This window comes from Ailuropoda melanoleuca, chromosome 16 (assembly GCF_002007445.2).
Source record: "Ailuropoda melanoleuca isolate Jingjing chromosome 16, ASM200744v2, whole genome shotgun sequence".
In the NCBI taxonomy this organism is placed as follows: Eukaryota; Metazoa; Chordata; class Mammalia; order Carnivora; family Ursidae; genus Ailuropoda; species Ailuropoda melanoleuca.
The window spans coordinates 65682027-65695111 of NC_048233.1; the positions used below are offsets into that span (position 1 = coordinate 65682027).

General features: G+C 49.6%; 1 protein-coding gene across 3 annotated transcripts in view; it reads right to left on the reverse strand.

Moving 5' to 3' along the window:
• Nucleotides 1-2015: 2015 nt before the first annotated feature.
• The window catches only part of PAMR1 (peptidase domain containing associated with muscle regeneration 1), a 71428-nt gene continuing 60358 nt past the window's right edge, over nucleotides 2016-13085 (reverse strand). For all 3 annotated transcript variants that reach the window (XM_011226720.3, XM_002920616.4, XM_034645093.1), the window contains 5 exons: nucleotides 11269-11481; nucleotides 9452-9518; nucleotides 5819-6051; nucleotides 4342-4634; nucleotides 2016-3108 (listed from right to left, as the gene is read on the reverse strand). In XM_011226720.3, coding sequence (XP_011225022.2) covers nucleotides 2572-3108; nucleotides 4342-4634; nucleotides 5819-6051; nucleotides 9452-9518; nucleotides 11269-11481 — 1343 coding nt within the window. In that variant the 3' untranslated portion in view covers nucleotides 2016-2571. The remainder of the gene's footprint in view (nucleotides 3109-4341; nucleotides 4635-5818; nucleotides 6052-9451; nucleotides 9519-11268; nucleotides 11482-13085) is intronic.

A 13085-nucleotide genomic window follows, 5' to 3' on the forward strand; every position in this document is an offset into this window, starting at 1 on the left:
CCTCAGATGTGCCCACGGAGGCGCAGGTGCAGGCTCTGTGGATCTGTGGCCAGCTGCACAGCCCTGCCCCCGCCGGGCAGCCCAGGCACCCGCTATAAGCCTCATGCTACGCTCAGCGCTTTACTTCCTATCTCACTGGATCAGCCGCCACAAAAGACACATTTTACTATGTCAACGTAGCAGCTGGTGAAACTGACGTAGTGATGTTAGGTGACTTGCCCAAGGTCACTTAGAAAAGAACTTGAAAAGCAGAAATTCAGGGGCACCTGGGTGGCTCAGTCAGTTAAGCCTCTGCCTTCGTCTCAGGTCATGATCTCAGGGTCCTGGGATCAAGCCCAGTGTCGGGCTCCCTGCTCAGTGGGGAGCCTGCTTCTCCCTCTCCCTCTGCTGCTCCCTCTGCTTGTGCTCTCCCTCTCTGTCAAAATAAATAGATAAAATTCAAAAAAAAAAAAAACAAAGCAAAGCAGAAATTTGAATTTAGATCTCTTTGCTCAGATTTCCACTATATGTCTCAAGATCTAAGTTTTCTAGGCTTAAAAAAAAGACAGAAAAAATCTTTGAGCAATCTGGTCGAACCCAATATTTGTCGAACCCAATGCTCCAGCCCCAGTTAAGGCCTCAGATGACTCCAACCCCATGCCGACCTCAGCTCCCCAATTCCTGACCCACTGAAGCTAGGAGAAAATAAATATTGCCTATTCTAACCCACCAGCATTAGGTGTTTGTTACTCAATTTCGATAACTGATACATTGCTCTTAGATTAAGCCATGAGAAAGGAGGTGGGTAGGGATTATGGAAAGCCCCGAGAAAGCTTAACAAAAAGATAAAGTGCCAGAAACTATCTTCTGGCTCCGGCGACTATGTAAAGACACAGAGGTGGTGGGGCAGGTTGGAAGACAAATGTGCCCTAATCTCCTGTGTTGGGGTTAAAGGCCCAGAGGTCAAAGTTCTCTCCAATAGGTTGAGAAGGAGTAATGTTCCTGTTTGGGTGTATAGGAGGTGAATGTCTTCCAGGGTTCCCTGTCCCAACCCTGGGCTCTCAGCCCCCAAGAAGTACAGAAAAGACTGAGATGTTCCTGAGAAGCCCCTGAAGAAAGAAGGGGAGGTCACTGAGAGTCTGGCTGGGTGGCTGCCTGAGAAGGCTCTCCCTGGGGCAGTGAGACCCCAAACCAGGGTTAAAAGGGAGTCACCCCCATATCTCAGGAATACCAGTGTCAGCCAGGGGTGAGGAGGAGCCACGCCAGTAGGGAGAAGTGCTGGGCCCCAGGGAAGCAGACAGAACAGAGTGCAAATTTCAGTGGTTACAGCCACAGCACCCGAGGTCAATATCAGTGGAATGGCCAGGAATGGGAAAGACCCACCACACATACCCAAGAAGCCAGCAGGCAGTCGGGAGTCCTATTGTGTCCCCATGCTTGAAGTCCCCCAGCCTCCCCAGCACCATCTTGGAGGGCAGGAGACTGGCCAGGAGAGCAGGGAAGAAAGGATAAAAGAGTGAGTCCCCCCAACCTCAAAAAAGCGAACGTTACTGAAAAGATCAATTCGGGGACTGGATTGAATTCATTTTTTTTCCCTCCACGATTCAGTAGGAGCCAGGTGGGGCTTGAAAGGAAAATCCCATCAGTTATAGAAAGCAGGGAAGCTTCCGTGTGTTGGCGTATCTGAATCTAGTTTGAGTAAATAGGCGATGACAGTTCAGATGCTGAGAAAATAGGTCACCAAGATTGGTGGAGGTTCAAAGCTGAGTTTCGGGCTAGACCAAGAGCATGAGAACCAGAGGGGACACTGACTGGAAATCATCTCATCCTTCGTATTTCCCTCTGTGCCTTATCTGATGGCCCCCCCATGTCGCTCCTCCTCCAGCCCATAACCCTGCCAATTCAGGGTGGTTTGAAAAGATGGCATCAACTTTGCCATACGCATTGTTTGGAAGTAACTTGAGGATCTATTCTAAAGGGCTGTCACCACGCCATTGCCCCGAGAAGCAGCATGGAACAATCAGAGGCACAGCCCATTTGTTCTGTAGGTCAGAAGCTAACCTTCGTTTAATTAAAATATGTACAGGGGATTGAGACAGAAAAGGACCACAATTTACTGTGGCAATATTCACAAAAGCCAAGGCCACATCCGACTGCTGTTTGGGCTGTCCCATGGGCGGCTCTTTGGAACGTGGTCTGGCTAGAGTCTTGGAAGAGACCTCATGAATCTCAGACTTCTTGGCCAACCCTCTCTCACCAGGGCTGGCCATGACACTGACACCACCGAAGGGCAGGTGGGCAAGGCCACCGGGCTGGTGGAACGGGGGCCACTGCTTTGCTGTTTGCATAGTCTCTTTTGAGGGAACTCAGTTCCTGCTGGCAGCCCTGGTGTCTTCCAAATGGTCTCAGCAGCCAGGGAGGCAGTGGGCTGCCAGAAGGTGAGCTCTACTCGCTCTCCACTGAGTTTCGATCCCGAAGTCAGGAGCCCTGGCCCAGCCAAGTTCACAGGCAGAATCAAGCTTCAGGCCCACGCTGCCTCGTGCAACACACCTACGGACGGACGCCCGAACAGCATCTCAACGGGCCTGCGGCTCACTTCATGTTCCTCTCGATCCAGTCTTTAAAAGGCAGGACTTTGCTGAAGGCTGTGTAGAGGCTGTGGCTGCAGGCCTTGTCATAGCTCCAGCTGACAAGCCCCACCAGATGCCAGCGCGGCTCGGGGGATGCCCGTCCCGGGAAGGACACGGCGGCGATGCCTCCCGTCTCTGCCGTGCAGATATCAGAGGGGGCAGCGGGGTCCCGGCCGGCACAGAACATGTTGTCCGTGACGCTCACAGGGATGCCGTGGTCTTCGTGCTTCTCCTCACACAGCAGTGCGTCCACCACCCTGACCCCCCCAGAGCGCAGCGTGTCGTTCTTGAAGCCGGGGCTTCTCACGTCCACCAGCACGTTCCAGCCGGCCACAGTGATGCGGGACTCCTGGAAGGAGGTGCTCAGGTCCCGCGGGGCCGCGAGGCAGATGGGCTGCACGCGGGTGCTGATGCGAGCCTTGTCCAGGAGCTTCAGGATGGCGATGTCCGTGTCCAGCAGGATGGGGTCGTAGTTGGGGTGCAGAATGACTGCTGAGATCTACAAATGCAAGAGACGGACAGCCGCAGTGAGCCACCGACTGCACGGGGGGTAAGAACAGGCAAGCCCCGGGGCTCAATTATCCGGAGACAGTGTCCTGGAGACAGCTGCAGTGATTCGGAGATACTTTGCTTAAGGGGTCATAGAAAACAACTGCTTTATTTGGGGGGTCGCGAGGTGAACTGCCCACTTCTGCCCGGCAGGTGGTGTTAAGTAGGAGGGGTGGCAGATGGGGCCGCAGAGAACAGTGGTGCATGCCGCATCTACAGGGGCTCCAGCTGGCCACTGCCAGGCCAAGAGGGGGCCAGCTTTCTCCCTTTGTCAGAGAACAGACTCCAGATCTTCACCTGAATCCTTCTGACTTTTAAATGTTGGCAAATAACAGGTTAAAAAAATGTATGTTAGCACTACGCAAACACAAACCCCTAAAAGGCTACCAGCTTGCAACCTCTGGCTCACTGTGAACATTTCATTCATCTGGGAGCCAGTAAGACAGAGCCACATCCAGAATGTGCCACAAGACTTTTCCAGTCTTCACTGATTGTCCCAACCCTTACTGATGGTTCTCTGTGATGGGGCCTCTCGGAGCTTACATATGTGATACATTCTAACATTTTTATGTACGCGTTCTATTACTTCAACTATATTTGGGCACCTTTCTTCGGGGCTTCTCTTGTGTCAAAGTAATCATGATAGACTGGTCTGTCTCTTCCACGAGCCTGTGGATGCTTCATGCCTTGTTCAGTTCTGTGTCTATTCCCTGCAAATGGCATACTGTGGGAGCTCAACAATGAATGGATAGATGGACAGATGGATGGACAGATAGAGAGGTAGGCGGGTAGGTGGATGGAAGAGAGGGAGGGAGGGGGATAGGCAGAGAAAGACAGAAGAATATTGTAGATTGATTTGGAGTATCTTGGATAAAACCTTTCTAAGTCCTCGAAACCTACCTCGTAAAATGCCCTAAACATACGAGGTGATTAACTTTGATGACCACAATGATAGATGATATTTGTTACAATCTTGTTTTGAAAACTAAAGGGAAAAAGGACTCCATAGTCTTTCTAGATATCCTTTCTAGAATCTATGTGAACTATTGGGCGCCTGCTCCCTGCCAGGCCCTGGGCTGGGCGCTGATGCGCCAAGGTGCCAGGCCTGATGCACCCACTGCCCTCCGAGTGCCTGGAGTTCGCTGAGCCAACACCTGGTTTCCAGGTTACAGCCCTGTCTCACCCGCAAACTCTGGATGGTCTTCTCATCTCGGTCATCATCCCGGTAGAATTTCCCCAGGACAACTTTGAGGTCTGCCGTCTTGATCATGGTGACCTTTCCCAGGTCAGTCACACAGTGGGCAGCCACCACTACGGTGCGCTCATTCACCAGGGCCCCGCTGCAGACCAGGAACCACGTGTCCTTGTGCAGGCTGCCGCCGTGCATCCCGCTGGCCCGCCTGTAGATGGCCGCCTGCCACGGCCAGCGCAGCCCCTGGGTCTTCGGAGCAGTGATGTTCTCGGTTTTCCCACAGACTGTGGAGAAAGCACCAGCTCAGTAAGATAAACTCAGACCCTCCCATCCAAAGAGGAATGTGTGGCTCAACCAAGAGAACATAGATCTGGAAAGGTGGGCCCCCTGGGTGTGATGACCGGTAAGCATCTACACTGTTTTCCTCTCCCCACTAAATAGTAATCCACCACCTTGACATGGTTGGCTATGAAGTCTGGGGTTAAGACGGAAGGTTTGAGATCCCAGGCTCTTACTATCAATAGGACTTTGGGCAAGTTGCCAAATCTCTTAAAGCCTTAGTCTTGTTGCCCGAAAAATGGGTCTAGTAATCACACTTGTCTCATAGGGTTCTTGAGGAGACTGGAGGATGATATGTAAACAGTCAGACTCAAAATATCATGGCTATCGTTATAAACTCGACCACAAAGAATTAAACCATACTGTTCTCCTTTGACAAAGAGGGTGGGGAAGGTAGAATTTAGTATGTGCAAGCCCCTTTTCCAGATACTTCCACATATTACCTCAGTAATCATCACCATAATCTTATGGGTACTGAACACCTCATCACCTAAGCAATAACAACCTATTTGATACCATTGAATGATAAGCATGAAAACGGGCTCAGGCAGGGTATCCAAGATGGCATAAGTAGGAGCCTTCTGGTATCGTTAACCCCTCCCCCATTTGGTGCTTAATGACGGTTCTCTCCCTTTCCTCCAAGTGAACATGATGGAGTTCTCCACAGAGAGGGGCGCCTGGGTGGCTCAGTCAGGTAAGCCTTCAGTCTGCCTTCGGCTCGGGTCATGATCCCAGGGTCGCAAGATGGAGCCCCGCATCGGGCTCCCTGCTCAGTGGGGAGTCTGCTTCTCCCTCTCCCTCTGCCTCTCCCCTGCATATGTGCAGGCTCTGTCTCTCAAATAAATACATAAAATCTAATAAATAAATAAATAAATAAGACTTATCCACAAGGAAGTTGCCTGCTCCAAAAAAGTTCATCGAAGACCTAATGAGTTAGTTTCTCCCAAGTCAGAAGTTTAAGCCAAAAGAAAGCTCCAACTGGAATCTCAGACGTGACCAAGCTAGGGAGTTAAGCGGAGGACCACCGCACAAGGAAGATTTCCCAAAAAGTCTTCAACAGGGTTGATGGCTTTTCCCAAGCAGCCACGAAGACGGAGGCCGCGCCCTCCCGGGACAAGACACGACTCACTGGGGACACAGGACGGGGCTCGGCCGCTCCACTTCCCGGTCCTCAGGCACGTCCGGCGGCTGCTGCCCAGGCGGCGGTAGAAGGGCGAGATGCACTCGTACTGCAGCTGGGTGTGCAGATGTTGGAACCCGGGGGGCAGCTCTCCAAAGGGAAGGGCAGGCTTCTTGGTGGGGGCGCCCTGCAGTTTCTGCTTGCTGAAGGATGCCGAGTAGAGCTGGTGTAGTGGCGTCTCCCTGCATGGGGCCCACGGGCCCGGAGAGAGCAGGCCCAGAGCCCGTCACTGCGGCCCCTGGGGTCTACGTGCCAACCCCCACGTAGACATGCGGTCACAGCAGAAAAAAATAAGGCCATCTCATTCTCTGCATGTCTCTCTCCCTCCTGCCCCCCTCGCCCCTGCCCTCTCTCTCAGCGCGTGCATACACACACACACTTCCCCGCTACCTCCGAGCAAATGCCCTTGCACACCTCAACCCTCATTCGTTTCCTCCATTTGCATTTCTGGCATGCCTCCAGCTGCCTAGGATTTGAACCAGAGGGTAATATCTGGCCTAAGAGCTGCTCTCCAAGGGTACACGATACATGCACACAGAGAAAAATTAACTGTGAAATTAAACTCGAAAGGAAGTTCATTTGAAGACCAGCGTCTTTTTTTCTCCAAACAATATGATAATGGGGCAATATCAGGAATTGACTTGAACTAAACTGTGTGGATACAGTAGCCTGCTTTAGCAATCAACGTCTGTAATTAGTACACCTCAGAGAACAGGACTTGCTCTGGGCACACTGATTGGCAGAAATACAGAACATTGTGTGTAAACGTGAAAAGGCCTTTTAAATGAGCACTCAAAGCTGAGGCCCCCAGAGACCACCCGGGGATTCTTGGGGGAGATGTACAGACATCGGACAGCCTGCGTTCATTTTATATCAGCGGATAACAACCACTCACTGAGAAGTTAGAATTCCTTGAGGAAACAATGTGTTCCTCTCTGTCTAATGAATGGGGAAAGGAAGCCCAGAGGGGGAAGTGGGAGTACAGAAGGGCACACAGGAAGCTGAGATGGTTCCCGAGGCAGCACTTAGCAATTACGATTCCAGCCCTGTGTCTCTACGGTGCCATCTGATGTCAGCGTAAGAAATCTATTTCACGGGTGTGTACGGTGCTTCTCTCAGAGCAAATGTTCCATGCACATTGATTGCATTCAACGAATCTTTAGCTCATGCTTAGAACAAGGTCTGCAGTTCGAGGAGCTTCCGAACTGGCAAACCAGCTCCTCTTTTGGTCCCTCTGTTGAAACACTACACTGCCTTTTGGGGTCCTCGGGTGACCAGGCTGCTGGAGATAAGTATATCCATATTCCAGCAGCCTAGCTTCCAGAAAGATCCTTAAAACCAAGTTTGAGGCTTCCTTTTTCATCTCCATGAGCCCCCTGGCACCTTGTCACCTAACCTCCCATTATAACTGCCTAAGAAATACAAAGCCCGGTGGTCTTTTTCATAGTTCTGGGGCTCCTCTACAAGGTGCGTCATTGGAAAGAACACGTTCATCCCATTTAGTGGAGAGTCCAGCTCCAGGCAAATCATAGAGATCAGGAAAGGATGGAATTTGTATTCCACTGCCTCTGTTCCCAGGGAAATGCCTTGCCTGATACGGGAAAGCCAGAGACAGAAGGAAGCATCCAGAGCAAGGCGAGAGACTGATGAACACCCTCTTCGTGAGTATTTCAGGTCACTTGGCTGGGGTGAGTTCTCATCACTGGGACTTGGTGTTCGGTGCTACCGTTCCTGAAAGCAGTGGCTTCCACTGCCAGCGGTTCACTCGTGCGAGCGTTCTGCTAAAGCCTCCACGTCGGGCTTGGCCACAGCTTAGTGCGTAAGGGAGCAGACCCGGAAGACCCTGAAGATTCTGGATTCGCGTCCTAGACCCACATTTTGCAGTGTGACCAGGGGAGAGTTAATTAATTTCTCCGAGCCTCACTTCACCCATCCGTGATAAAATGGGTAACAAAACTGATCAGAGAATGGTAGCAATAGTAATACCTACCACAGAGGGTGTAGGAAAGATTAAAGGAGCTAACACGTGGAAAGCACTCAGTAGAGGAACCGGCCCGCAAACACTCCATGAACGCTAGCTGGCTCCGCGGGCGGCATCTAATGCGCACAGCGACCCCAGAGACAGGCGTTATGTGGATTGCCCTTAGTTTGCAAAAGAGGAGACTAAAGGCTTAGCGAATTTAAGAACTTGCCCAAAAATACTAAATACAGCGCTTAAGAGAGACCAAACTCAGTCTCGAGCCATTCATTCATTCATTCATTCATTCACTGTTTCGGGTAGTTATGTTTTGGGGGGGCCTTCTCTGCAGCTAACATTGCTCTTGGCCCCAGAACTTGAACATGAACAAAACAGGAAACTTTCCTGCACTTGTAACTTTTACGTACTTGTTTTTGAGGGGTTAGGTAGAGACGGAAATTGAACAACAACAACGACAACCACAAAACCGTAGGTAAGACGAGAGGTAGGGCTGGGAGCCAAGCTGAGACCTGAGGTGCAGCAAATGCTGGAGAGCAAAGAAGTCAGCTCTGCGGTCAGGGTCAAGGTGGGGATATTCTTATTATTAATTGATTCTTTGAGGTTGATGATGGCTTCGTTTTTATATAAAGTGTAAAAGGAGAAAACATTAACCAGTTCTATAACATTGGGGGGGGCTCTTTTTATTTTTACGTTCCGTTAGCCAGCACATAGCACGTCGTCAGTTTTCGATGTAGTGTTCAACAATTCATTAGTTGCGTCCTTCAGCAGATGAATGGATAAAGAAGATGGGGGGGTGGTTCTTATTTTCCGAAGGACGCTCAGGGAAGGTCTCTCTGCTGGGTAAAAACTGAGCAGGGAGCGGATGGAGGCGAGGCGTTAAACCTCACGGAATGCAGCGGAAGCAGGGTCCACACAGAAGGGCCGAGGCCCTAAGGCAGCCCTGCGGGGGGAGGGGACCAGCCGGGCTGTGGGCCCCGAGTGGAGGGTGAGGAGGAGAACAGTAGGAGATGAGGTGAGAACAGTTTCTCCTACAAAATGAGGAGAGAAGAAGCAGAAATGGGCCGATTCTCTGCCCACCAGTGGTCCCCACCTCTGTCTTCCCAGGAGGAAGGCGGGGCAGGCCTAACCGAGGGCTCCCATCCCTCATCGGGGCTGGTCATTTCTCTCTAGCTCCTGGGTGCCAGTGGCCTGCCTCGTCTGGCTGATTACCACCAAGCGCATCTTCCTGAGCCACAGCCGGCGGCACGGGGCAGGAAAGCCAGCTCCCCAGAAGCTGCCCTAGTAAACACACAGCAACTTCAGGAAGACTCAAGTATTAAAATCCAGTTCCTCAAAGATCATCTTCAAGTCTCGAGTCCCACCAACTACCTACTTTCCCACGACCCTGTGAACCGTGTCCATGTTCCAGCAGTTGCTACCTCTTGGCCAAAGGCAGCTGGCTCCCCAGCCTCCCTCACACAGGCCCTATTCTTTCATGAGCGGTCAGCACTGAGTGTCCCGAAGAAACCCCGGACTGTCTTTGGCCAAACACAAGTGGGGGAAAGGTGGTAGGAGGGGACACAAGCACTGGCCCTGAATGCAGAGCCCAGGTGTTCCGACCTCACCTTGACTGAACCTGCATGGGAAGAACCCTGCGTCTCACCAGGTCTGAGGTCTTTGGTTCTCGGCAGGCTAGAAGGAAGGAGACAAGGGGGCATTAACATCTCCCGTGTGAACTGCCCACATCCATTCAGCTCGGGTTCATCCCTGACCGCCCTTTCTGGACACCCCCAGAGGTCTCAGAGGGGAGGTGTGCCCCCCTGACTTTGGACAGCTCCCCAGCAAAAGAGCACACTGCCTTTCATCGAAACTGACAGCCCCCTCTGAAGAGTCCCCACGGGGGGGGGGGGGCACCTCTGGAAAAGCTGTGCCACCGGAGTGATGTGACACGCAGGTGGTCATGAGACTGGGGCTACCTGTTCCCACAGATAGCATCGGTGAATTTGATGGAACGTGGAGCCACAGTCAAAAATGGAGGTTCTAAAATACAGCCCGACACAGGGAACTACAAGGCTCTCATTTAAGACCAGATGGCGGTGTCAACTGTGGGGAAGTCTTGGGAAGCTGATTCCTCTATGTCCTTCCTCTGAAATCAAGGCTCCTAATGATCGTTTGAGGGCACCTCAAAGCCCAGGCTTAATTTTGCTGAAGTGTCCCTTTCTTCACTTTCCCAATCAAGCGGCCAACATTCATCTAATTAGCAAACCAGAGAACTTTGGTTGTTATTAATTTGTAAGAGAAGAGTTGACAAAAATCTCCAAGGACATATGAAACACCGTGCCCATACTTAATGAAATTGAGAATCAGAGTCTGTGCTGGTTGGGGCTGAAGGTCGCTCCTGGCTAAAGTCTAAAGTGATTTATTCCTTTCACAAACTGTTCTCTTTTCTTTTCCCATGAGTTGGGTTGTTGACAAACACCCAGGAGGGAAAGTGGAGGATTAAGGCAATTATGTGGAATCTAGGCCAAGGACATGCTTTTCTTCCTAGGAAACAACCAGATAATTGTGACCTGCCCCTAAAATACAGGGGCGGTTGACCTGGTTCAGTAAGAAACTACGCCTCCCCACTGCCAAGGGATAAGTTTCAAGCTTCTCTATACAACGTTCCATGTTTTCTGGTCCCAAACCAACCTTTTCAATCTACTTCCCAGATTTCCATTCGGCCCCACTTTGAGTTTACCATGATCCTTTCACTTCTGCCTATACCTCCTTGTCCTGTTTTCCTTTGTCTTATGACGGGAATACTGTTCCAACTGCTCTGCACCTTTTGCCAACCTTCCCAGCCTCCCAGATTGGCTCGTCTCCCACCTGCTGCGTACAACTGTCCCTATTTCAAGCAATATTGATCGTTCCTTTCTCTCAACATACACTGCTCGTCCATTTCCTCTAACTTTACCTTGAATGCTGGAGGTCTTGCCATCTTGTTAGTATGTTTTCCATTATGTTAACACCTTAAACCTCCCACCACAGGCTGGCAGGGCTAATGTGTCCATTTTGTTCTTTTATTTCCTGCACCAACTTCCTATTTCATTAAGAGTAGATAAATATAGCTATATTGCAGCCCATCGATTGCCTCAGTTTTGTTCTTCAGTTTACATATATAAAATTCAGCCCTGTCGTCTTTCCTAAATGCTCTGATAACTTTATAACTCTTCCTGATCACGGCGAGAAGCTGTGATTAGGATAAGCAGGTCCTCTGGAGTTCCAAAAAAAGAAGCCTATGTTTTCAGGGATGGCTTTCAACCTAGGAGTTATAGATGGTTCTGGTGAGAACCGAAGAGGGAAAAGCATTTTTTCAGGGGCTTACACACATGTAGGGAGCTACCAGAAAGTCCAGCAACTCCATCCATTTCCGTGGACTTCACAAACACTCGTCAGTTACCTTTTATGCAGATGGGCTGTTTTCCCGACCACTCTCCATTCTGCTGGCAAGTTCTCCTCTCATTGCCACTAAGAACGTATGAGTTATTACAAAAGAAGGACACGACGGTGCCAATTTTTGCATAGTGCCCGTTGATAAGCCCAGGGCCTCCTGTTACCTTCTTGTACCCATTGACTGGGCCCCCAGGGTCTGAGCAGTTACTTTCTTCAAGGACTAAAAGAGAAAATAAAAGAGGGGTTAAAAAAGAGCTATGAAAAGTGTGAAGCATTGCATTTTAGAACCGGGTCTTTTCATGTTTCACTGAATTAAAAACGCAGCGATATGGAGCCTGCTAACAATGATGCCCAGAGGAATCAGCAAGAGGAAACGTGTAACAGAAAATGCATGTGTTAGACATGTCTTCCCCTTGTTTTAATGAGCTATTCTTAAATCGAGAAGTATTTCATTCCCTATATAAATAAATTTGACACCACAACTGGCTCTCCTGTGATCTTGTTCATTTCTTTCTCAAGCTGTGGGAGCTGGGCAGGCCTGGACAACACAAACATTGCACCTAGATTTGACGATCGGTACAGAGGGATGATTGTTTTCCAGTGCCGTCGAATAATCTCCGTCATTCCCTACAGCTTGGGCAATTAAACAAGAGTCTTCAGTTTCTATTTGTGCTGTACCCAGAAAGTAGAACTTATTGGAAACAAGGCTGCATATATGAAATGAATTTAGATTTTAGATTTCATCTTCAGGGACACAAGTGTGCGGAAAGGTATAGCTGAAAAATACTAGATGATATAAATTCAGAGATACGAAGAAGAGCCCCTGATCTCCAAATACATGCTTTCCATCTAAACATTTAACAATATCCGTGAGCATGGAGCCTGATCCAGGGCTCAATCCCATGACCCTGAGATCATGACCTGAGATCATGACCCGAACTGAAATCAAGACTCAGACGCTTAACCAACTGAGCCAACCAGGCACCCCACAAAGGCATTTCTATTCTCTGACTCAAGTCCGACAGCTACGCAACGTAGAAGTGGCAACACCAGCTATTCTGAGCACTGAACAGGATATTAGACAAATCCTGGAAAGATTCTATCAGATAACATATTTTTCTCAAATGGATTATGGCACAATGGTGAACATTACTCGCCTAAGGACACAAAGTAGGACCCCTGAGGAATTCAACCTTTAATTACTGTGTTTGGATACCAATCGCTCTGTCAGCCTCCCTGGTCTCTTTTTAAATTTCTTCTAAGATACAGTCTCATCCCTATGAAACAGTCTCCAAGCAGTGTGATCACGCATCTGACTTGCTTTTCCTCCCATAACTATCCCAATTACCTTTTAAGCAATGTGCATGCTTGCCTCCAGGCAAGAAAAGAATCTCCATTCATATAACACTTCTAAAATATTAGAGAGCTGAAAATTAGTAAATTTCCCTATGTGCGATTTGGCAAGGTTGTTAATATTAACTGAATTACTGGTTTGTCTACTCCAAGATTGCCCACAGACCATACAGCAGATGATTTCAATGATAGTCTGTGTGCTTTTGGGCTACTTACTATGAGCAGTTTCCATGGCGGGGGACTCCAAAACCCCATTTTAGTTGTAAAAACTGGACCTCACTGATGGAGTCTTCCAAAATACCAACATGGCATAGGGAGGGCAATGCAGTTTTTGAAACTTCAAGTGTACTGAGAAAGCCCCAGTGTTTGTATTTCCAGGAATGCCTCTATGATGCAGGGGGAAGAGGCAGAGAAAAGAGAAAGCATTCCATATTGCTTTAGTGATGGGACTACATTCTTTTTAAGAAAAAG